This window comes from Dioscorea cayenensis, chromosome 17 (genome assembly GCF_009730915.1).
Source record: "Dioscorea cayenensis subsp. rotundata cultivar TDr96_F1 chromosome 17, TDr96_F1_v2_PseudoChromosome.rev07_lg8_w22 25.fasta, whole genome shotgun sequence".
Classification (NCBI taxonomy): domain Eukaryota; kingdom Viridiplantae; phylum Streptophyta; class Magnoliopsida; order Dioscoreales; family Dioscoreaceae; genus Dioscorea; species Dioscorea cayenensis.
Window position 1 is genome coordinate 15,004,192 of NC_052487.1, and position 23,177 is coordinate 15,027,368.

Here is a 23,177-nt window from a genome sequence, read left to right on the forward strand (position 1 = left end):
ACAATATCTTCAAGGGCCGCTGGAACAGCCTGTGTTGCTTCATATACTCCTACTGAATAGTTGAATATATTTTCATCCAGGATGCTGACAAAGATTTTATCATCTCCATAAGTGGTTTCAAACCAATTTGCGTTTGATGTCTTAAAGTGATCTGTGGGTTCTGGGGCAGTAACAAGAGTCCCAATCATCCGGAGAACTGCAAGATCGAGAATTTATTGAAGAAAAAGATTTTTTAAGTTGTGTTGTTCTCCAAGAAGAAAATCCGTCCTGTATTTCTTGTCAACTGTTCCAAGAGCATAAGCTCTCCACCTTTTAAGTCTTTCTCTCCAGAGGGAGCTCAATATGATTAGATGAGAAAGAATGATAATCCCATTGATAAGTAGTAGGACTCCATGGCGGACCATATCAATTCGGACATAGTGTTGAGTGTAGATCGATATCCTTGATATGAAGGAGGAATACTCGAAAATTTCTAACACAACAAAATATCTTGGGTAGTAGCTCATCATAGAGGATATAATCTTTTTAAGTCTTGTAGGAAATTGGGGTAAGATCTTCATTTGTTCTTCTTTAGTAATAATTAGTTTCTTCAACAATCCAAGCTCAAAGAGTTGTTCAATAGTAAAATCAGTGAAAGTTCCGTCCCATTCAAAAAGACTAATTGTGGCTTGGATTATAGAAAATCCTTCCTGGCATATGCATGTTTGAATTCCTGGATGATGTTGTCCTCTGAATTTTAGCATGTAGAAACTAAGTCCGTCAACTTGTAAAGGAGAAGTCGCCATTTTTTCTAAGAATTGCACCATCTGAACCAATTGATGGTGTTTGTCTTGTATACTATCTTCATGATTTCATTCGAAAAGAATCGATTTGAGGAGGAAATTTCTCAAAACCTCGCTTTCCTATTTTTCATTTCTTTTTCCCATTCTTCTTTAATAAAGTTCTTCTCCCGCCTTTTCTTTGTTCATACTTTTTGTTATCTCGCTTTTAGCTTGCTTTCAGCTTAAGATCTAATATTTCTCCGGAAAGGATAAGATTTGTTTGTTGGAGTTCTAAGAAAGCATCTAAAGATTTGGGTTTAAGAGAAGGGTCTCATGAAGTCGTATTTTTAAGATTTTTATGGTGGAGGTAATCACTAAAGGAAGTGGGGATTTTTGGAAAATGAGGATTTCGATTATTTGCCCAAATGTTATCAATATAGTTTCTCTCTTGTGGATCTAATGATAAGTGCAGAGGGATATGAAAAGAAAATGGAGAGTCTAAAGGATAGTTATTGAGGCCTCAGAGGATTTTTGGAAAAATGTTGCTTGAGAGTGGGAAAAGTGGTACTTTTGCGAGGGAGGATTCCATTTCGTAAAAGTAAAAATTAGTTAGTAATTTTGAAGTAAAATTTTTATATATGAGGAAGTGACTTAGCTATCACATTAGCATGTAACCAGCAGGGAAACCTTATTGGTTTTATAATCCTCTAAGCTAAGCACATGAACTGAATCCAGGTTGTGGTAAGGTGGCTTTTACTTCCACATTAGTAGGTGACGGAGGAACTACACGTTTTGTAATCCCCAATGACTACTAAGCATATGGTCAAGTAAAGGGTTATACTTCACAGAAATATTTTTAGGTGGTTTTCGATACTTGTCGAAAAACGATGTAACTGGATAATCTATCTGCAAGATCATTGTTTTTTCCTTTTATGTGTTCGAAAATAATTTTATAATTTCCATTTAAAATCCTATCTTTAAAGGCGAGCCATCTCCGCTGACTAATTCTTTTACTATTATTATTTTCAAAAAACTTTACTATGGCTTCACAATCTGTTCGAACTAAAATTTCTTTTTTATTTATAAGAAATAACCTAAAGCTGTCTAGTGTGTAACAAACTGCCAAGAAGTTTTTAATAGCATTAATTAAATAAAATTTGGTTCGATATAAGTAATTTTTTTTTTTTACCAATTTATGGTTAAAAAAAAGTAAAAAAAGAAAAATCTCCCGATTCTCCACCCAAACAAAGCGCAAAAGTCCTCTCATTCTATGAGTCTTTTTTTTGTAATTTAATTTCTAATGATTCAATATACTCCCTTCAGTTCTTTTAACTTGTCTATTTTAACTAATTTATATGCATTAAAAAAATCGGTTAAAATTTATTGCAACTAAAATTTTTTTTAAAAAAATTACATCTTTTTTTCAATATTACCTTTATTTAAAATATAATTTAATAAAATGTGTGGTTGAACATGGAATAAATTTGAAAAACCAATTTTAATGCTTTATAAATTTTAGAAATAAATTAGTAAAAAAAACTTCTAAAATGAGACAAATAAAAATCACAAGAAGAAATAACATAATTGATTGTTTGAGTTCACCATTCTCATTTTCATTTATTTCTCATAAATTCTTCAAACTCCCCGACAGTCCCTTTATTCACTTCGCAGGTTTCATAGAAGACAAGGAAAAAAAAGAATCAAGACGAGTGGGCCAGGTGGGCAAGGAAGGTTAATGGGTTAGAAGGTTATGTATTTAGGTAAATGATAACCATAAATCTAGCAGTAAATTTAAATTAGAAAGTATAGTGATGAGTTAAATGGCAATATATTGAGCCCCATCTTAACTACGAGTTAGGAGAAAATGCCTTAACACATTTTTTTTAACAAAGCAAATTACGGCAAGAAGAGATATTTAATACTTTAGTGTTACTGATAAGGACTGCCAAGAAGCAAATTACGCCCATACCACTTTTTTTTAACAATATTTAATATTAATAAATAATTATCATTTATTAAAAAACAAATTTTTAGTATTACAATATTATTTTGGTTAGAATCAATTAAACCAAAACTTAGTCTATCTCATGTAAAAAGTTGTTCCTTCAGGTGGACTAACTAGGTATTGGTTTTATGCTCTTTGCCTCATCAATTCTGACATTGATTTTTTTTTTTTTTTTAAATAAATATACACAAGCTACATCTCGAGATCGCCAACATCATAACCTTGAGATGCATTAATGGGATAAATGAGTTGAGAAGCTTATTTGATAAACCTAGCTCATAAACACAGCGTTAGTCTTCTGCCTTTACTCAGCGTCAACCTCTTTGTACTCCAAAAAAGTCAATATACTATATATATCTCAAACCTAATTTAATTCCTGAGATCCAATTCACAGCTGAAACACTACAAATGCTGTTCTTGACTTAACCTAAAATAAGATCTAAATACTTCAAACCATGTATGAATACAATGGTGCACATAGCTCGGTCAAAACCATCAATTTCAATTTAGTATTTGCTAAAGAGAGACATGCATTTCATTCAATCGAGGGTATATGTATATAAAAGAAGAAAACATCATAAGTGAATGTAAATTCTACATACAATCAGGAGAGAAGGCATTTCAATCCTACTTTTGTTATACTCTAAAAGGCTCAGGATTTTTTCATGAACATAATTTATGGACTGCATAATTTCCAAACAGAGGAATTCAAGACGAGGATAAATGGAAACTTACCATTATCGTTCATTTGCAAGTTCACCATATCAGAAAATTCCTCACACTGCCTTCTAATTGGCCAACTCTTCAGTTATATATCCTTTTGATCAAAGATTCTTGATCAATACTAAACCATCTTGTATTGATGATCGTATAGAACGATGTACTATTTCTTATCTACAAAAAAGTCAAGAAGCAATACTATTGAAAAACAAAATGTAGTAACAATAAACTCTAACAAAGTAAGTGTAAGGACCTTACGTAAAATCACAACCCCCATTTATGTCCATTCCTTTTGCTGAGCAGCTTCAACATAATCTTCAGCAAGTTTCTTTACTTTGGCTCCTTCTTTGATAAGAAAATTTGCATTTTTGGCCTTGTAATGGAATTTCATAACCTTCTCTGTCGTTTTCGTGACTGCCCACCTGTACTGCTGCACTGTTATGATACCACTTTTGCACAGAGGCCTGATATGCTCTTTGATGTAGGCTTCTACCTGCACTACCATGAAACTGTTTAGCAAATGCAGTTTCTGGCGAGTTCAAACAAAATATGGTATCCAATAGGGAGACCAAATACATGACATAATCATGTAGAAGAAGTCAATGGCTTTAAACTTTGGAAACAAGCATGGTGAATTCAAAAAACTTACACTCATGATTCCAGAAAAAAGCACAATTTATGTCAAAGTTTCAAGAGGCTGACAGATACTGCCCAAAGAATGGCAGGATAAACACCATTTTCCCAGATAACCAACTTCAACACATGCACCAAATCAAGAGTTTCATTTCAATTTTCAGTAAAGAAAAGAGAGGCTTTTCATTTTGATCCTCCAAATTGAAACATTTCAAGATTATCCAAACCACTAATATTTTCCAAGCCAATCGCCATAAACACAGAAGTATACCACCCAACACAGAATAACGAAATTCAGAACAAGTCAGAGTGCTGGATATACAGGCATGACTTATTTTTTGCCATCAAGGCATCTTAAAGTCAATATGGGAGTATTTCTACACATAAGTTGAGTTAATAAATATTCAATAAAGGTTTAAGCTAACAGATGCCCAGAGCAACATTTTGACCTTGACAGCAAAATGTTATTAAAGAAATGCTATTTTTTATGTCATGACACATATTAGAGTTAATATGGGATTGGCAACCCAATATTTAGACCTCGGACATCATATCCACCAATTTGGTCAGTAGTAATGGCTTGAATGGTAATGCAAGTCACAAAAATGTCTTATTACATAACAAGATTTAATTTGATTAAAGCTTTTACACCAAGCCCATAAATTTCAATAGCATGTAGTTAAAAAAAAAATCAATACCAAACTTGATTCCTTTCTCCTGCAAAAATGACAAGAATGAAAATAGTTTCCAGCAGATGGAAAAGGCAGGCAATGAGGCCATGCAATTTGTTTTAAACAAATGCCATTTAAAAACAGATATTTATAATCTAGCTAACACAAGTCCGACAAAATGTCAACTAGTATCCCTCCTCTATAATTGATTATTTGTCAAACATGTTTAATGCCCCTCTACCCACATAAGTGTAGCTCAGAAATTTATAGCAGAGGCAGGCAACAGTAGTTGATTGGTATGCCAATACTTAATTAGCTCTGTTAAACTTAACATGAAATTATGACAATTAGAAGGGCTTAAATTTTTATAGTGATGGAGCAGAAGGACAGTAGGGTTGACAATTTTATTAAGGTACATAGAAGGACATAGCAAGGTTCCAATTGCCTTCATACCTTCCTTGATATAGATTTAGCAGAATCAGCATGGCTGTGAACTGTTGCAATTTCATCAGTTGGAGCCTTTTCACTAATAAGGGAGTGACTAGGTGAACCTTCAGCGAAGTTATTCTCAGTGTGTATCTCAACTATCAGATATTCTTTGTTACTTTTCTCTGGATTTTCAATATCACAACAAAATGGAAGTTGAACTGCAGCATCTGTCTCCATAGCATTACTTGGCCCACCTGTTACTTCAACAGATAACTTCTTATCCAAACTCACCCTGTTCTCCTCACATTCTTCAAATGAAGGGTCCCTGTTAAAATCCATGTGAGATGGTTCTTGCAGCACTGGAACTCTAACCTCTAAATGTGTATCACTTTGACAAGCTAACATGGTAGATGTATCAGAACTTGCCTCAACTACTCTAAGATCATGCTGATCAGTAGTTATTGATTCTTGTTTAGAAGTTTGGAAATTTTGAGCAGCACATTTAGAGCTTGACTTTGCGCAATTTACAGAAGAGGGCACAAGTTTGATTCTTGATTCCAAATCTTCTGGGTGCACAGGACCAGCATCCATGGTCCTGGATGATATGATAGAACCCTCATCATCCAAAATACACACAGGATGAGAATGCACATCATAGGGATCAGTGAAATCTTCCTGTCTAACCTTTGCCAAGCCAGTGCCTTCTGCTTCAGTGTCTGTCCCAGGTCTGCTTGGGCTGCTTGGTGGAGTATCATCAAGGCCAGCCAATTTCAATGCTTCTTCAACTTTGACACCTTCTGTTAGAACAGAGTTGCTGCACATGACTTCAACTCTGAAATCAGTATCATGTGTAGAAGTTGCTATGGGACCGTGGCTAATGTTTTCAGAATTTTGTGGCTTGGTTTTACGTTGAGATAGAACCTGTGAGCATAGATTGAAATATACCAATTTGCTATTAGATCTCTCAACAATATCCTTTTCTACATTAACTGCATCTGCAACAGCCAACTCTGTCACTGCTGTTCTTCGCATTTGACTCAAATTTGTTCTTCTCAAGTAATGCTCAGCAATACGGTTAAGTTGTGCCTAGGATATAAAGAGATAACAATTACAATTACAAACCAGCATTGGAAAAATCAACAAATAAATAAATAACATCAGAGGTAATATATGCATTGTGAATTAGTCCTAGGGATAGTGCTAAATTTCTGATCAAATAACCTTTACCAAGATTTACTCTTTTGCTTGCCCTATGATATCTAATGAACATTTAGCAAACCATGCAGCTGCCAGAACTTTCTGTTAAAACTGCATTAGGTTACATTCAATTGAAGGGAAATTATTTTCCATCAACAGTTATTGGATCTACAGTGCTGCTGATACAAGTGCTATAGCAAAATTAAAAATGTCAAGATCTCACACTGAAACACGAAGAGAAATCAACAGATAGCAAATAGTGTTTTAACATAGATACATTTAATTAAGCTAAACAAGGTAACAGTGATATTTTTATGGTTACTGTAGATATTATGTGTTAACCAATTAGATCATGTTGGCCAAGATTGAGGCTTGAGTATAATTGAACATTTGTAGAGTCCCCAGAGCCTATTTACTATGTTGGACTCGGTATTTGTGAACCTGGCAATAATACAGGTATAGTGGGCATTGTTGGAAAACCAGCAGCTATATTAGGATATTTTCTTATTTGTAATCCTTAGAAGGAATTAGTTATGGAAATCGAGGGACCCAATCAAGGAATGGTTTTTTCAGTTTTTATACTGTTTTATTCTTTCCTATTTTTCTTATTAAAAAAAATAATAACATACAGTGAATATACTTCTTGTTAAACATAATGAAAAGTGGAAGAGAATTCATTTCTTTTTTCTTCATATTTCATCCCTTTTTCACAAGTATCAGTATAGGTAATATGGGCATGGATAAAAGTTACCCAGATCTTAAAAGGTAAGAGGAAGAGGAAGACTTAGCCCGCCCATGTGCCCAAGGAAAATCCGTACTTCTTCTTATTTGAAAATCCTATAACAAGACTTAATCTAACTGTGAAAATAATTGGAATTTTTACAAGATTAGAGTATATATGTATATTTGGTTAAGGAGCTATAACAGGTATAGCTTAAAATACAAAATTAACTACAAAAGCTTAAAAGCGAAAAAACCGAGTACAGAAAGTAGAGAAAAAAAACAATATTGACATTGGTCAACACTAAAGAACTTAATATTTGGTATATAAATACATATATGAGTCATGAACTAGTGACCTATTATCCGTCCCTTGTTAAATAAGTTGAGTCAGTAGAGGTAAAATTTTATGGGCAATAGAAAATGTTACCCATACCTAAATTGGGAGAGGTACAGGTGGGGTTTTGCTGGCTCTAGTATCTTGTCTAACATACTTCTAGCTTGTTTCCTGAAAAGTAACAACTGGATCCCATCTTGCTATCTTGCAAGACTAAGAAGCTAAGACTAAGAAGCTAAAAGCAAGAGCTTCTCATCCATATACATATCAAGCAAGCAAGCACATTCACACATATTAGATTGACTTTCCTTCAAAGAAACACAAACTATCACAGACAAATAAGAAATCAATTGATAGCTTTTAGAATCACCTTCCAATGGAGTTATGCAAGCCATTATCTCCAAACTTAAGCCCTGAGATTGAAACATATAACTCTGCAAAAGGCTACATTTTACGTAAGCTTCTTGGAAGTAAATATCTAGAAACTCCATGGCCAAGATGTGAATACAAAATTATCTCCATGCGAATCAGTAATACCAATTGAATACAGCAATCTCTAATAATTTTTTTACCATGACAAACCATACAAAGCTCAATTCAGTTCACGTGAATAGACCTTGGCAAAACATCAAAACCCAAAGTCAAAAATGAGATATATATACAAGACTCATCTATATGCTTTGCCATCATTAGTCCACATGAGGTCAGCTCTACAAGACTGCATTTTCGCTCCAACTTCATTTCATGCATCTACAACAGCACTTTCTCTCTCTAACTACATTTTCTCCATCTACAGCGCTACTTTCAAACAACTGTTTCTTGCGCTAAATCCAGTTTGTTTCTCAAGTTTCTCAAGATCATCTACTGGAGGTGGTAAAAAGCAAACCACAGGTGTTCAACAATTTAAAGATTGCTCATGTTGCATATAAATGTTCTCACAATGCAAAAAAGATATTGCTTAACCACCTGAGGAACTGGTCACTTTAAAAGTCATGTTGGCTGTCATGCCTTGGCACATAAAGATTCTATTTAATCACAAATTTCTTATTTTTGTACTTTTGAAAAATTGCAATCTCTAACAGAAATGTTAGGATAGTTTTAGAAAGCTTTATAATTCATGATGAGCAACCTTTAGTACTCTCCGAAAATCCCGCATTTGAAAATAAAATGATAGAAACCACCTTCTGTCCTGATTATAAAAGTTTCACACCACTATGTGAAATTGCTTTTTCAACTTTTAATCAATATAAACTGGAATTAATCTGTAATCTTTCCAATATTTTTTCTAAATTGCTCTTAAGATATTCATATTTCTAGATCTTGTTGTGCCAATATTTGTGTTACTACCGATTCTATTGATGAATCATGGCTTCTACAAAAGCATACCGTGTTTTACCCAACTAGAGTATATTGTGATAGTTATAAAGGTGAATTCAGTTGTCTATTACAATGCTTCTTGCAACACCATTGTTATTCTAATATTTAAAAAGAGACTAACAACCTTTGTTTTCCAAAGAAAATACCATACCTTCCATACCTTGTGCCAAGAATTCCTAGGTGTTAAAGTAGTATTATTTAATATTCATGGTTATTTCTATGTTTCTCACTTATTAGGTGTATAACTTTCTTTAGCTTAGAAGGGTAATTATGGGTTTTGAGGTTATGCTGATAATACTAATCCTTATGTTTTCTTTATAAGGTGTAGAGAGTCAGAGACCTCTATTTTGTAATTTGAAGACTACTTTTGAGTTTTTAGATCCACTAACGAATTTTTTGTTCTTTTCTTCTTTAAAATTTCTTTCCCCAGTTTTTGGTGAGTTGTTTTGCATTTAACAATAGGCAATTCATATCAAATAAGATGTAAAAAGTAAAACGCTTAAATACATCTCACAATTCAAAATTGTCACTGATGTGTTAAAAGAATATTCAAATTCATATGGATGATGATGAAGGTCGAAGCAACATGAGGTGGCAACCCATCAACATTAGAAGCTCGAAAGGAGAAAATAATACAGAAGATATTGGGAAGAACTCCCATTTCCATTTTCTGCTGGGATGAGAGACAGAGGGCTGCATGACCCCATTCCCAGTCAGAAAGGAGAACAGGACCAGATGGTCGTCGGCCTATTTCTCCTTTTTAAGCTACATCACCCACTTACATACATATAAACTAAAGTACAAAATATCTAATGAATGTCACAAAATCATTATTAACTATTTCCAAATTTGTTATAAGATTTATACTATACAATTGATTCCTTAAAAATTTTAATTCAAAACCAGATACAAGCTATCATAACATATATGTTCGAAATGTTATGTTTCAGCAAATACATTATAAGCAAAATTTTCAATTTTAAAATTAAGTACTGCACATGCTCATCTAATCTTACTTAAAAATAAAAAGGCTTTTTAACAAACGTACTTATGATTTATCAAGCAATTCGACAGCTTAAAAACTAATCAACTCTTCAGCTGCAAGACATCATAATGAGATGCGATGGGTTTCCTAGTCAAGTGTTTTGGCATCAATCATAATTAACCCATAAAAAGACTTCAGTTTAGATGCTATCTAAATCTAACCCTACAATGCTCATGCCAACAATGTCAAAGGCTTTCCAAGGGCATAGAACTGGGCGTTCGAGGTGATTAATCTATAAATTACAAGCTAGCTAACATAAAGCCTATAAAATATGGTTTGCACCAGAATTGCTAAGACTAAATTCAGATTCAAGGACAATGGACTTCTAAGAAACCATATTCATGCCCTCTAAGAAAATGTTAGTCTATTTAAGCACCACCCTTCACTATAATTGACCATTTGGTACAATGTAACAAATATCATGCTGCGAAAAAATCTAGTGGCAGCTTCAGTGTGCTCATGTGTTGAGCATGTGTAGTTGATGTATGGTATTTGACCCAACTATTAATAACATTCTTTCAAGCACGTAAATTCCTTAACTGCAAATAAGATTTTGGCTACCATAAATATAGCTTCCAATCCTTCAATGATTCAATCAAGATAAATTTTTATATTGTATTAAGAAACTCAGTTTGTTACTTAGCTTCCTTGTCTTAGTCCACAAACAAAAAATCATTAACAAAAATCTATTCCAGATATATGACCAAATGCCATTAAAATTGATTTGAACGTTGGATTACTAAAGTGCACCAATAAAATTCTCAAAAAAGGTCATCCATTTCTGATGCAGGCCTGAAATTAAGTAGATAATTCAGAAAATATATAACCAATTAATTCCTCGATAGAAATTTATAGGCTTGATAATAAGAAATAATTCAGAAAATATATTACTGACTGATTCCTCAATAGAATTAATAGACTTGATACTAAGAAGTAATTGTTTTAAGTACATAATAGCAAGTACAGAAACCAAAAAAATATGAACTACAGAAGATAACAGCAGCCATCCATGGTTCAACCTTGATTAGGAAAAACAGTTCTTAATTCTATAATGCTATATGATACTGCATGAGTTTCCTTGGCTAACAGAAAGAATCAAATACCTGTCTAACTGACAGAGGCACTTTGTTAAAGCGGCTGGGTGCTGGCAAGGGCATCATATCTGCAGGTAGTTGTGTCTACACAGATCAAGTAATCCATAATGAGTAAGTAAGTTACAGTTTGTCAATGACAACGAGATTGGCTACTAATATTCACTGACACCAAGCTGAAATATACATACTAGAAGAGGATAATTCCCATTTAGTGGAGATCTATCTTCTTGATTCCCTTTACTTGCATCAGCATTGAATGAGGCATTCTTCCTGGCAAGAACTTCTAGAGCCCATTTTTTTTTATCTGATTTAGCTACACAAGATTGCCTAGAAAGTTCATTTGAATTTAGTGCACTCTCTTTAGAACTGCTTGAGTCAACTATTGTGGTTGGTGCTTCTCTTGTCCCATTTGACTTTCCTTTTTGACAAGGAGCTTCCTTCTTGGGATTTGGAGCACTTAATTTTTTCTCCCCCTTATCAGTGGAAGGGACTTTGCCACGTAGATGACAGTCAGAAATTCCTATACCATTGTTCGTCATATTGGTTGCGCAAACATGTTGAGAACCTTTTCCAGAAATATTGCTTTCTTGGTTATGACTATCTATTCCTTGATATCCTTCAAGCACAGAGAGAGGCTTTATGTCATTCTTCCTGGGGAACACTGAGGCATCAGCTAGATATACTCTAGAGAGAATAGAATCTGTAGTTTGCTTGTGAGGATCTTGATCTATTTCTGAGTCCTCTAAGGAAGAACTGGATGCTTTTCTTAAGAGTTCAAGAACAGATTGGAGAGTCTCAACTTTTTGTGGCTTGGCTATCATGCAACGGCGTTTCCAAAATTCAACTTCACAATCCCTGTCCCATGCTTTCTTTCGCCTTCCTGTGGATGTTTGATATATTTTTTTGGTTAGATTTTCACGTGTCTTTCCTTTTTGCAGAAATGGTTTCCTTATTGCCACATGTGATAACCCCGTTTTATCAACCACCTCATTTTGGGGTCTTGCTAATGCAGCACGAAATGCTGTAAGAAGTTCCCCATTGAGAATTTTTACTTTGTCAATTATATTAGGTGTTTTATCTTGAACTGCTTCCCTTATCTCTTCTCTCAGTTTCTGAATTAACACAGATGACTCCTTGTTGTCACCAACACTTCGCATTATCTTCTTCACTCTCAACCCAGCTGCACCATCTCTTTTCTGCATCAATTTTTCTGTAGAATCTGTGTAAGAGGAAACATCACTTGCTCGATGTTTATTTTCCTGAACTAAGCTCATAATATCTAGAGCTTTTCCATCATTTCCTAGAGTGTGTTTCAAGGAACCATCTTTTACTGTTGTAGGACTTAAATCCTTTTTTGTAAAGTCCAACGCAAACTTATGAACTTCTTTTTCCAAAAGTAACATCTGGTGTTTTCCATCTGATCTACTTTTCTTCATAGGATGCTCGATTTCAATTTTTTCTTCCATCTCCCTCTCTCTTTTCGTATCAGGAATTCTCAGAAAATCAGCATCTCTGACGAAGGGAAAAACATGAAAAAAGTGAATACAAGATGAATCAAATGGAATGGGGCAGTTATATATTACCATTTGTATTTAAATAATATTGACTTAAAGAAAGGCATCAGAAAAACATATGAAAATTTGAAGATGTAACCTAAATCATCTGTTAGAAAACAATAATGATATCATAAAATAATAATAATAATAATAATAATAATAATAATAATAAAATACAAAAAATAAAAAAAAACATACAAACAAAAAAACTTAATGTAATTTAAAAACTTCAAATATATAATTATGGCCAGCTCTAATCTAATTCCTTTCTAACTGCATTTACACACCCGAAAATACACATGAAATCCAAATAATCACTACAATCTGTTCAACAATTTTCATATTCAGGTCAGTCTTATTATTGGATTCGATTTGAAATATCATCTTTCAAATGCTTTCAGTTTCCAATTAAGGATGGTTTACAATAGCACAGTATTTTTCAGAATAATTCTACCATGGGTAATATCAAGCAACCTATACCAACCTTTGCAGTAAGAAATCTTGCAGTGCTACCTAAATGATCATTACGTCCAGAAATAATTACAATATTGGAAAATGGGCCTCACATGGCATCAGGTAAGGTCTTCATCATATCTTCTTCCGCCAAACTACCATCTACAAAATTATGCTGAGGCATAAGTCCGTATGCATCCTCACCAATATCACTGAGTACATCATCTTCTGTAATATCAAAGCCAAGAGAGTGATGTAATGGGATCATAAAACATAAATTAATAGGCCCCCTATGACATTTGAAAAAAAAAGCAGAAAGCAGATACAAAACATGCTGTAGTCTAAACCAAAATCTATGCCAAGAAACATAATAAACCATAATGAAAATCATTTATAAATTTGAGGAACCACAGAAACTGGTTGTCACGGTGTTCCTACTTATCAATATAGTGAATCTATTTCCTAATTCTTTCCTCATAATTTTGCAGTTGTCTCACTTATGTTATCCAGTTTGAAGGATCTGGTCAAATTTAAATAGAGGCATCCAAGAAATCTGTGTCAAAAGCTCATAACAACTATTCAATATTGGTCTGAGAATAAACCAAAAATATTGATGATTTGAAACTTTTTTAATAATCTGAAGATAACTCTTCTGAATTAATCATATTAAGTTAAAAATTTGAAGATTTATGTCATGAAGAGTTACAGCCAAACAATGCGTAGACAAATTCGTAGAATCAATCTATAAATTTTCCAGTGTTGATTCTATATCCTAGAGGGCAGTTTTCCACCTTAAGTAAACTGTATATTACTTGACAGACAAAAACACTAACTAACGTGTACTTCAACTAATGGTGCACAAACCAGTGAGCCACTTATCGCTGATGAGAGGGACAGGCTATTTCCGGAGGGACAAAAGAGTGGTCTTGGTGAAAAGCAGGTCAATGGAAAAAAGAAAAAAGGTTTTTCTTGCAACCCAGTTGCACAGGTTCACCATTCAAGGATAGAAAGCATAGATGGCTATATGAGGAGATATGTCCTAGAAATTTGATAAATCTGATCATTTGGCTATGATAACATGTCATTAGAGAATAGAATAAAATACATGTATATGCTTAACTAATCAAAAAAACTCACAAAGGATGTAACCTACAATATTTCATCATACAAGTCTCAATTCCATTATGAACCCACAAGTACTTAGGTGGCAATAGAATATTAATGAGAAATATCACTCGAGTAGTACTTTATGGATCATAAGGAAAGCATATAAGATAAGAGGGAAAAATATATTACTTGCAAAATCAACAGATGTAGAAGATGCAACTGATGGATCAGGATGAACATTGTCAACAGATATGTTCAAAGACAGGTCATTGTCAGTTTCAGTTGAACATGGCTTAGGGATCTTGCAGATATCAATAGTATTATCAAGTTTGAACTTCTCTTCCAAGATCTTAGGCCCCAGAAAACCACATCTTTTTGGATTGATAGAAGTTGAAGATGGATTTTGTGATGCCAAGGACACTATTGTTGACTCCAATTTATGATGGCTTGGTTTCATATCCAACAAAGCGTCATGAATTGATGGTACAACTGGAAATTCATCTTTCAAATTGTCCGCAGGTCCACTACCAGCCTTGGATGAGACGTCTAAAACAATTTCTGAATTGTTGTGGTCCTTGTGGAAAGCAATAGTATCAGACATAGTCTGGTCAATGCAATTTATGCTAAATGGCACAAGTTCATCACAGCCACTCTTGTCAGCTTGGAGGCCAATTTCCACATTGTCAGAACCATCAGCAATATTAGTCATATTTATTGCAATTGATTTACTTCTATCAACATCCAGACAATCAGTTAATGATAAGTTTCCACTAGCTAGTGCTCTTGGCTTTTCTTCAACCATTGAGACAACAATATCTGTATCACCAGTATCAGCAACAGATACTGAGACCTTCCCTGCAAAGTTATAGTCAACTGACCATCCAAGGTCAACACTTCGTGGTTCAGAATGGCTTACTACATTCTGCATTATACAAGTATCAGGTTTCTGTGCCCCCTGCTTGCTTACACACCTGTACAAGGATAAAAAAACATAAAAGAGCAAGCAAATACTATTAGATGAAAGATGTGAAACTCATCATTCACAAAAAGTGTAGATCAGGAACCAGACAAAAGATATTACCACTCAAAAGAATTACCTGGGGCATAGCCATGAACTGTCAGTTGGGCATGAGGAATTAAAACCAACACAGAAAGCATGATACCTGTGATCAAGTATCACAGCACAAATTAGAGATGAAGACCATAAAATGGTACCAATATAAATATCAAAAAGTGACGTTTGGAAACATGATAATTATTTTAATTATGAAATGAACATTAACTAATGTTATTTAGTAGGAAAACCATGAAATTAGTTACTGTGTTTCTGCCAAAAAGGAAAAAAAAATATATATATGAGCAAATATGGTCCAGATTATACATTTGCATTTAATAAAATCCCAAACTCACAAGACATGATTACTTAATTTATCTGCATATTACCATTATCCAAATAGCAGCTTAACAAGGAAATTACAATAAAGAGGCTGGATAAAAACATGAATAGTTCTTTGGATCAGTAATTCGAATAAACCATACTCAAAGATGCAAGGACTAGAAGAAAATTAAATGCAAGTATGCATTAAAGGAAAGAGGTAAAAGATTCATTGTTGGAGTATAGTTTTCTGAAGAAGTAAAGCTTTACACTCTCTATTTAGTTCCCCTAATTGGCTTCCCAACTATTGATCAAGAAGTGCTATTTTAAACTAGAATATACCATATATCACATGAATCACAAGCTATTGATGTATCAACACTTAATTCATCTTCAGAAGTTGTGAAGCCACTTCGGATTTTGCAACCATCACCATCTAAACATACAACTGCCTGCAAAAGATAGATAGATATAGACATATATATGTGCAGAAACAGAACAAATTATAAAAAAAGCGGGTAAGGATATATGAATGCATATATGAAAATTTACTTCTTCATTAATGTAGTATGATGGGAAGGAAAGTGCGTTGTTTTTCCCTTGAATAAGCCATTCATCATCTCTGCAACAGAGCATAAATCAACAATCAATAACATTTCTAAGAATAACCTTGAAAGTTCCTGTATCCAATAACTCAAGATATGATTATGTAAGAAAGGAATATTGCAAGAAGAAGCATCTTAAAAAGACAAAGAAATTCACATCATTGTGAACTGCAGTTAAAGATGAAATAATCATGAAATTTGTCAGTAGAAAGTTTTGTACCACTTCCCTTTGGCCCTCTAGGCCAACATTACTAATAGATCCCATTTTCAAATTGAATCACAAATAAGTCCTTAATGTTTGTTGAATACTGATCTTCTGAATAATCCTTCAGATAAACGAGGTGCCCTAAGGCAACCTGTATTCTCAGTTTCAATGACTACAATTAAAGAAATAACAGACTGCAATAATGATCTATAGAGTTGCTGTTAAATCCAGTGTAGTTAGGAAATAATTTTTATTTGAATTATAGTTCTTATCTCTAATTCAAATAAAAATAAGTATCAAACAACTTCCTACAACAACTGCTAGTAGAATAAAGACCTTTATAAGAATGACATTAGCATAGTAAAGCAAAACCTGTTTGACATATGATTTATTTCTCTTAAGCAAAGCTTGTGTAAAACGGAGAATCATGAATGGAACACACGTGAGTTGGTGAGGGAGTTCTTACAATCTCTATTTATATTCTACATATCCATACAGATCTTACAGTTGAGTGTCAAAAGGTCAAATACATGGAAAATTAAGGAGGAAAAGTGATTAACTTACAGATATGCAGGTTGTTGCATTGTTGAGTGTGCTATTTATTTATTTTCGCGTGGGCATTAAATATTAAAATAATTTATGACAGGGAAATATGTGTAAGAGGAGAAGGACTAACTCTTGATTTCAAAGATAACCAGATGCACATGAATAAGAGCGATGACATTATTTTCATAGATGTTTGCAATTCTTAGTTGTTTTACACTCTTATTTCTTTTCCAATGAACTTCCACAGTGCATTACATGGACCAGTTATGTGAACTCTCCAATAAATAATTTGTTAGATATACTTTCAAATTGGTCTTTCCATAAATTCAGTATCATAAAGCATCTATTGTACTGTAGAGAAGCAAGTTTGTCTTTGCCTCAATCTACTGAGTCTTTTTTCCTTGTATAGTTGATTAACTCTATTTTCCAAGAACAGGAGGAAGAGAATTGCAGAAGAGTAAAATAAAAAACATTTTCCGTACCTTCATTTCAGAGCCGTCCAACGTTTCTACATGTAGATGTGAAAAGAAAAGGAGTTTGTATTAAGAGTCATGCTACAAACTGCACACTAATATCTACTGCAATCTTTCTTAGGTGGTAATATTAACAACAACAAAATCATTAAATTAGCATGTATTTCCCTAAACCATTTTCGGATTGTACAGATTTCTGTTTGACTAGGAATCCTGCATTGAAATGGCACGTGCTAAATACCTTCTCTTACATTCGTTCGTAACATTGGTTACATAACAATTGCGATCATATCTACTGTAAGTTGCTTCCAATGCTAGCATGAGTCCTTTTCTTTCATGAAGCATAAGTTCCCAACAAAAATTAGGTGGCCTGAAAAAGCGCTATGTGATTCCTGAATTCCAAACTCCGCCCAAAAATGTTGACGACAAAAATTAAATGCCATTCTCCTTCACCTCCTTGAAGAAAAAGAAAAAAAAACTATTTCATTTCCAAACAAAAAGTTATATCAGGGACTTCACTTTTTCATAAGCACAAACCATGGGAACAGGGTAATTTAATTGAGGGGAAAGAACCATGAGCCTATATTTCTATTTTGGAACCAGGTCAAGTGATTTGACAAATGAAATAGCTGAAATTGGCCAAAGATTTGAAATAAAATTGTGGGTTTAGGGTAAGCCTGGGCTTTGCTGTAGGTGGTCAGGTCAGACCCCAGACTAAATATGGTCTCTTTGATCAGATGGATTCATCTTTTAGGACACCAATCTGAAACAGACCATGTTCTCAGACTGGACAGTCAAGGGAAAATTTTTGACTGATTTGATTAAACAAGCTATATTTATTTCATTAAATAATTTGGAATTTTAACTATTACGGCTTTCATAAGATTATGGCCACGAATCTAAGACACAAGTCTTTATTGATTAGTTTCATTTTGATCAACATCCTGGCCTACCAATAGGCCAGCCTGATGGATTAGTTGTAACAAAATTCATAGCTCTATATTGGCAAGGTCATGAACTGTCCAAGTTATAAATATAAATCAGCACAAAGCGAAACCATACTACAGTGTAATAGGATCAATCTGATATGCCATCTGAAGATCCTCAACATCAAGAAGGTTTCTTCCCTTAATGCTATGTTTATATCCTAAATAGCCAGTATCTTATGTAAAAGTAAGATTGACTGGAAAATGATTTCAATTTTGAAAACAAAAAGTTATGGGCAAAAGAAACTTCAGTCAAGAAAATTGCATGTTAAATGCATCCATTTCTGTAGAAATTTCACCAATAACTCCATCAAAGGTACATAAAATATATTAAAGCAAGCCAAACCTGGAAAAAGAATGATCCTCAGAGTCGATGCGTCCAACTGTATCATAAACCTTTAATAACAAAAGAATGGTATACATTATGTTATGCCAGCAAACATGAAAAGTTTATTTTTAAATCAAAGAAATGGCAGCCATATATTCAGCCTTAAAACATATTTCTAATGTTCTCATTATATAGGTCTTACAAGCTTATTCCTAGTTTTTCTGTGAAAACTTATTTTTGGTAAAAAAAAATAATAAGTGAAAAATAGTAAAAATGGGGGTTTTGCACATATACCCTAGTAAATTTCATTATTGCATGTGTACCCCCAGGTTTTGTGGGTTTGTGCATATATGTTCGTGGGTCAAAAGTTGAACACATACTTTTCTGAAAATGACACTATTGTTCTTGTCTTCAACCCCTCGTCCTCCCCTCTTTACTCTAACCTCTCTCCCTCTCCCTCTCCCTCCTCCCTCATCTCTTGTATACTTTATCTTCATTCTTTAGAATCTTATTCGTGCTTACAAAAGATAAGAGATAGGAAATGTCCACAATCCCTTTCTCCTCATCTCTAATGTGATTATGTGAGATAAAGGAGAATCTCTCTTGGTCAATTATTTACTGGAAACCAACAGTACGAAACAAGGGAGAAAAGAAAGCAAAGGAGAGGGAGTAGAGGCAGGAAATGGAAGAGATGTTAAAGATGGGGCAATAATGCCATCTTTAGAAAAGTATATGTTTGAATTTGACCCAGGAGTATAAAGAACAAGCCCAAGAAACCTGGGGAATGAGCAATTTCATGTATTTTAGAGGGCTATACAAGCAATTTTCTCAAGAAGAAAGACTCAGTTGCCTTTTGTACCTACATCTACAAAGAATAAGATAGTTAAAATCCTTACAAGAAAGGGAAAATTTTTTCAAGATAATATCCCTCACCGGGAGACAGGTAATAAGCTGAAACTCAATCTTGCAAAAAGGGCAGAGGTTCGTGATAGTAGCCCAGTTGTCAATGCATGCAAAGCAAAACCTGGTTCCACAAGAATTTTAGTCAATATGAGTCAGAACATCTGCCAGATCAAGAGATAATAAAGTAGAAAAGAAAGCTACACATAACGGGGTGAATAAACTGACAGCATCACTTGAGAAGGTTTACCTCAATCAATTGGAATGTAAACAGAAATAGAACGCTTACAGCACAACAAATACATAATCTTAAATGTTTGCAAAACTTACCAGTCCTGACAACAGTCTAAAACCCCTCTGTCAATAACAACATCCATACAAATTCCACATCTCGGGTTGTCAAAGGCAGCATCATCCTGCACACAGACCAAGGAGGAACATCCATGATGCTCACACAAACACCATTACTAGCAAAATACATAGTTGCTATTCCTGAGTATCATTAGAAAATAGAAATCTTAATTGCAAAACCCAACAGCATTACAACATCATACACAAATTCCCCGAGTTAGATGTTCAGGGAATATCAAAACCAAAAATAACATTTCGTAACCAAGATAACCTAACCTGACATTTAACATAATTCCCCCTTGTTTGGCTGGAGGATACATACTATTCTCCCAACCAAACAAGTTAGAATAAGATATACAAAGACTTAATTTTTAAAATATATATATTTAATATTTCTTTTTAATATTATTTAGAAAATTAAAATTTTAACTTTAAAACATTTAATTTTTAATAGAATTAATTAAGTCAAACTTTGGTTATCCTGAGAAAAATTAGCAAAAAATGTACTCCAATCCATTGTCAAATGTGTTGTATTTTCTCCATTTGTGTTCTATTTCAAGTCCATTTAACATTTTTAGATTTTCTAAACTATATTAGCCACAGCAATCAAGATGTATGCATCATCTATTGGCTACATTACTAAGCCTTCTGCTATTAGATATTTGTTTATTGCAAAAGCATGGAAGCAGAGCCAATCCACCAATAGGGAATGGGGTAACTCAGAAGTAAGACTGAAGTCATAAGTATACTCTCTCCCTTTCTCTTCATTTGATAGAGATAGTCATAATCCAACAGTGCCAGAGGAAATACAACCAAAAAATAAATAATTAAGAAAATTCCCAAGAAAACAATTAAATGAAAATTGAGTAACAAGATAGTTATTAGAGCTCAGAGGAAATAATGCTTTTTTTATATTAAAAAAAGGGGCTTACAATATCTGTATCATCTTCAATGGCTGTTTCTTCTGATTCAGAATCAGTATACAGTGGGAGATCCATTATTTCAGAAATAATAATCTCTGAAGTTAACTGCAAGACAAAAAGAAAAGGAAAATATTAAAAAAATATCAACATCAAATGGCTAGAACCTAAAAAGCAAATATATACGGATAATCTATAGTTAAAGACAAAGGAACACAATGTAAGATGGAAACTAGAAAGTATATCAAATAGAATTGAGATGGTATGTGAGAATTCAAATGCATATAAACAGGTGAAGGAATCTATTTCACATATATACAAGTTCAGATGAAGGTAAGTTATTGTAAAATAGACCATTGACTCTTGATTTTACAAACAGTAAAATAGTCCATAATTTAGTCTCATATTGCAAATTGCTCAATTGATTTTAAATATGAAAGAACTGGGAAAGAGGATTTAGTATTCTAAGTTCATAATTCACAATTTCTAACTAAATCACTAGGCCAAATAAGGGCTCAGCATAATTTGTAAATTTTCTTGATATAAAATTTCAGTTGGTAAAAAAAGAGGTGCAACTTTAAGCAACAGATAGTGAGGTAGAATCATTGAGATTTTACAGTATAAAAAATCAAGTTCATGGTCAATCAATACTAAAAAGTAGATTGTAATTAATAAATGAATTCATAGTGAATAACAACAAGACTTTTGCCTTGCTTATGAACCTGAAAGCTGGTTACCTAGATTGTCTTTGTATGACGAAGGAATTTACTTGCATCAGGGTGCTTGATGAAGTTGGCTAAGCTAAAGAAATATTTTGAAGAAATGATGGATATTCAAATAACTTTAAGGAATGAACTAAACCGGAAAAAGAACCATCTCTGTAGAAGGTGAAGAAATGCGGAAGTGATCATTGTCATTATAAGCATTCAAGATTTCAAGGCAATATCACTAAAGAGGAAGAACTTAGTATTGAGGGTGATCAGGTCAACACATATATATTCACTATGTAACTACATTTCTGGTCTTGAAATCAGAGAATCTATTTTTAGATTTATTTAGTAATTACAAAAAGTCATAATATCAAACATCATTGTTTAGCAGATAAGAGAATAAGGGAATAGAGTATAGACATTAAAGTGTGCTCATTTCTTGTTTTGATGCTAGTACACAACTTTTAAGCCTGACACCACACATCATTAATTTCCAATCATGTGGCTGACTTCAATAAGGCAACATGAATTTCATTACGTGAAAAAACTATTATCAATTAAAAATACATTATTACATCTGCATCCATTCAAGGGGCAGGATGGGCATGGGATCTGACAAAGACAAGGGAGTAGGTCAAGCTTGTAGTCCAAGCAGATAAAATATAGTTCTATAACTATTAGTTTAATTACATACACAAAATAAATGTTATGGATGTGTAAAAAGAATAAAATGTTAAGAACATTTTCAGTATGTATATATATATATATATACAGCGCTGCCTGAAATAGATAGGTATTGGAAAATAACAAGCTTTGCTTGAGGAACCAACTTTTGAACACCTCCATATCCCGATTTCCTGCTATCACCAAATGTAGCATTTACTAACAATAATATAAAATATCTTAATGAAAATAAACTAATGTGCAGCTATGATGATTGTACAAACTACGAAGACTGCCATACCTCAAAAATCCATTGAATATCAACTTAGACACATAAACAAGGACTTAGATGCACTTCTCTGATGCCAGTTGAGGTGTCAATGGAACAAGCTAAAACCATATCTAACAGAACCAAACTAGGTGTTCAAACATCAAGAAAACAACAACAAACTTCAATCCATTAATGGCATACTGTAAACATACAAAAATTAATGGTCCAAGAGAACAATTTGCAATCAAGAAACTCCCATAACTAAATTCCCAAACATCAAGATAAGTAGATAACCACAAGCAATTCAATCAAGAAATACCATCGCACATAACAATGCACCAAGTCATGCTTCAAATAAAACCAAAAATCAATCCAGTGCCTCCCCACCTCAATTTATCAACCTCTGTCTAGTTCACAACAAAAGAGAATTAACCAAAATTTAATTATAAAAAAAAAATTGCCAGTTGGCTGTCGCCGGAGAAGAATTATCAAACAAACATAAAAGAAAAAAAAAAAGTTCAATCGATCGACCTACAATTGCCCTAATTAGATCAATCGGAGTTTGAAAAACGAAGGAAAACAGAAGGGGGACATCACCGAAACCTCAAGAACAATCGCCGTGCAGCATGCACCGCCAAACCTCAATCAGAAACCTTCTCGGCGTCAGTCCGCCCTCTCACTGGCCTCGTCGCCGGAGTCACCGGCCGGACATCGTTGCGAATATTTGGCAGGGAAGAGG

The 23,177-nt window shown here is 33.7% G+C and overlaps 1 protein-coding gene across 5 annotated transcripts; it reads right to left on the minus strand.

The window, feature by feature from the left end:
• Positions 1–3,299: 3,299 nt before the first annotated feature.
• LOC120280205 (uncharacterized protein At4g10930) lies at positions 3,300–23,177 on the minus strand. 5 transcript variants are annotated; one of them, XM_039286979.1, is made up of 15 exons: positions 23,042–23,177; positions 20,807–20,902; positions 19,854–19,939; positions 19,557–19,647; positions 18,642–18,691; positions 16,033–16,102; positions 15,823–15,932; positions 15,203–15,268; positions 14,295–15,076; positions 13,112–13,226; positions 11,178–12,501; positions 10,999–11,073; positions 5,244–6,305; positions 3,745–3,979; positions 3,300–3,660 (listed from the first exon to the last, which is right to left on the minus strand). In XM_039286979.1, the coding sequence occupies exons 2-14, from the start codon at positions 20,870–20,872 to the stop codon at positions 3,764–3,766; spliced, it is 4,113 nt and encodes a 1,370-aa protein (XP_039142913.1). In that variant the 5' UTR covers positions 20,873–20,902; positions 23,042–23,177; the 3' UTR covers positions 3,300–3,660; positions 3,745–3,763. The 5 variants fall into 5 exon arrangements, with proteins under 5 accessions (XP_039142913.1, XP_039142910.1, XP_039142911.1 ...); XM_039286976.1 differs by having other exon boundaries at positions 23,036–23,177; XM_039286977.1 differs by having other exon boundaries at positions 22,974–23,177.

Excerpts from the sequence above, each read along its gene's own strand:
- LOC120280205 (XM_039286974.1), bottom strand. Across the intron at positions 19,940-20,806 it reads TTGAAGATGATACAGATATT|GATGATGCTGCCTTTGACAA; the intron begins GTAAGCCCCTTT and ends GTCTGTGTGCAG. Across the intron at positions 15,269-15,822 it reads TGTGATTCATGTGATATATG|GTATCATGCTTTCTGTGTTG; the intron begins GTATATTCTAGT and ends ACTTGATCACAG.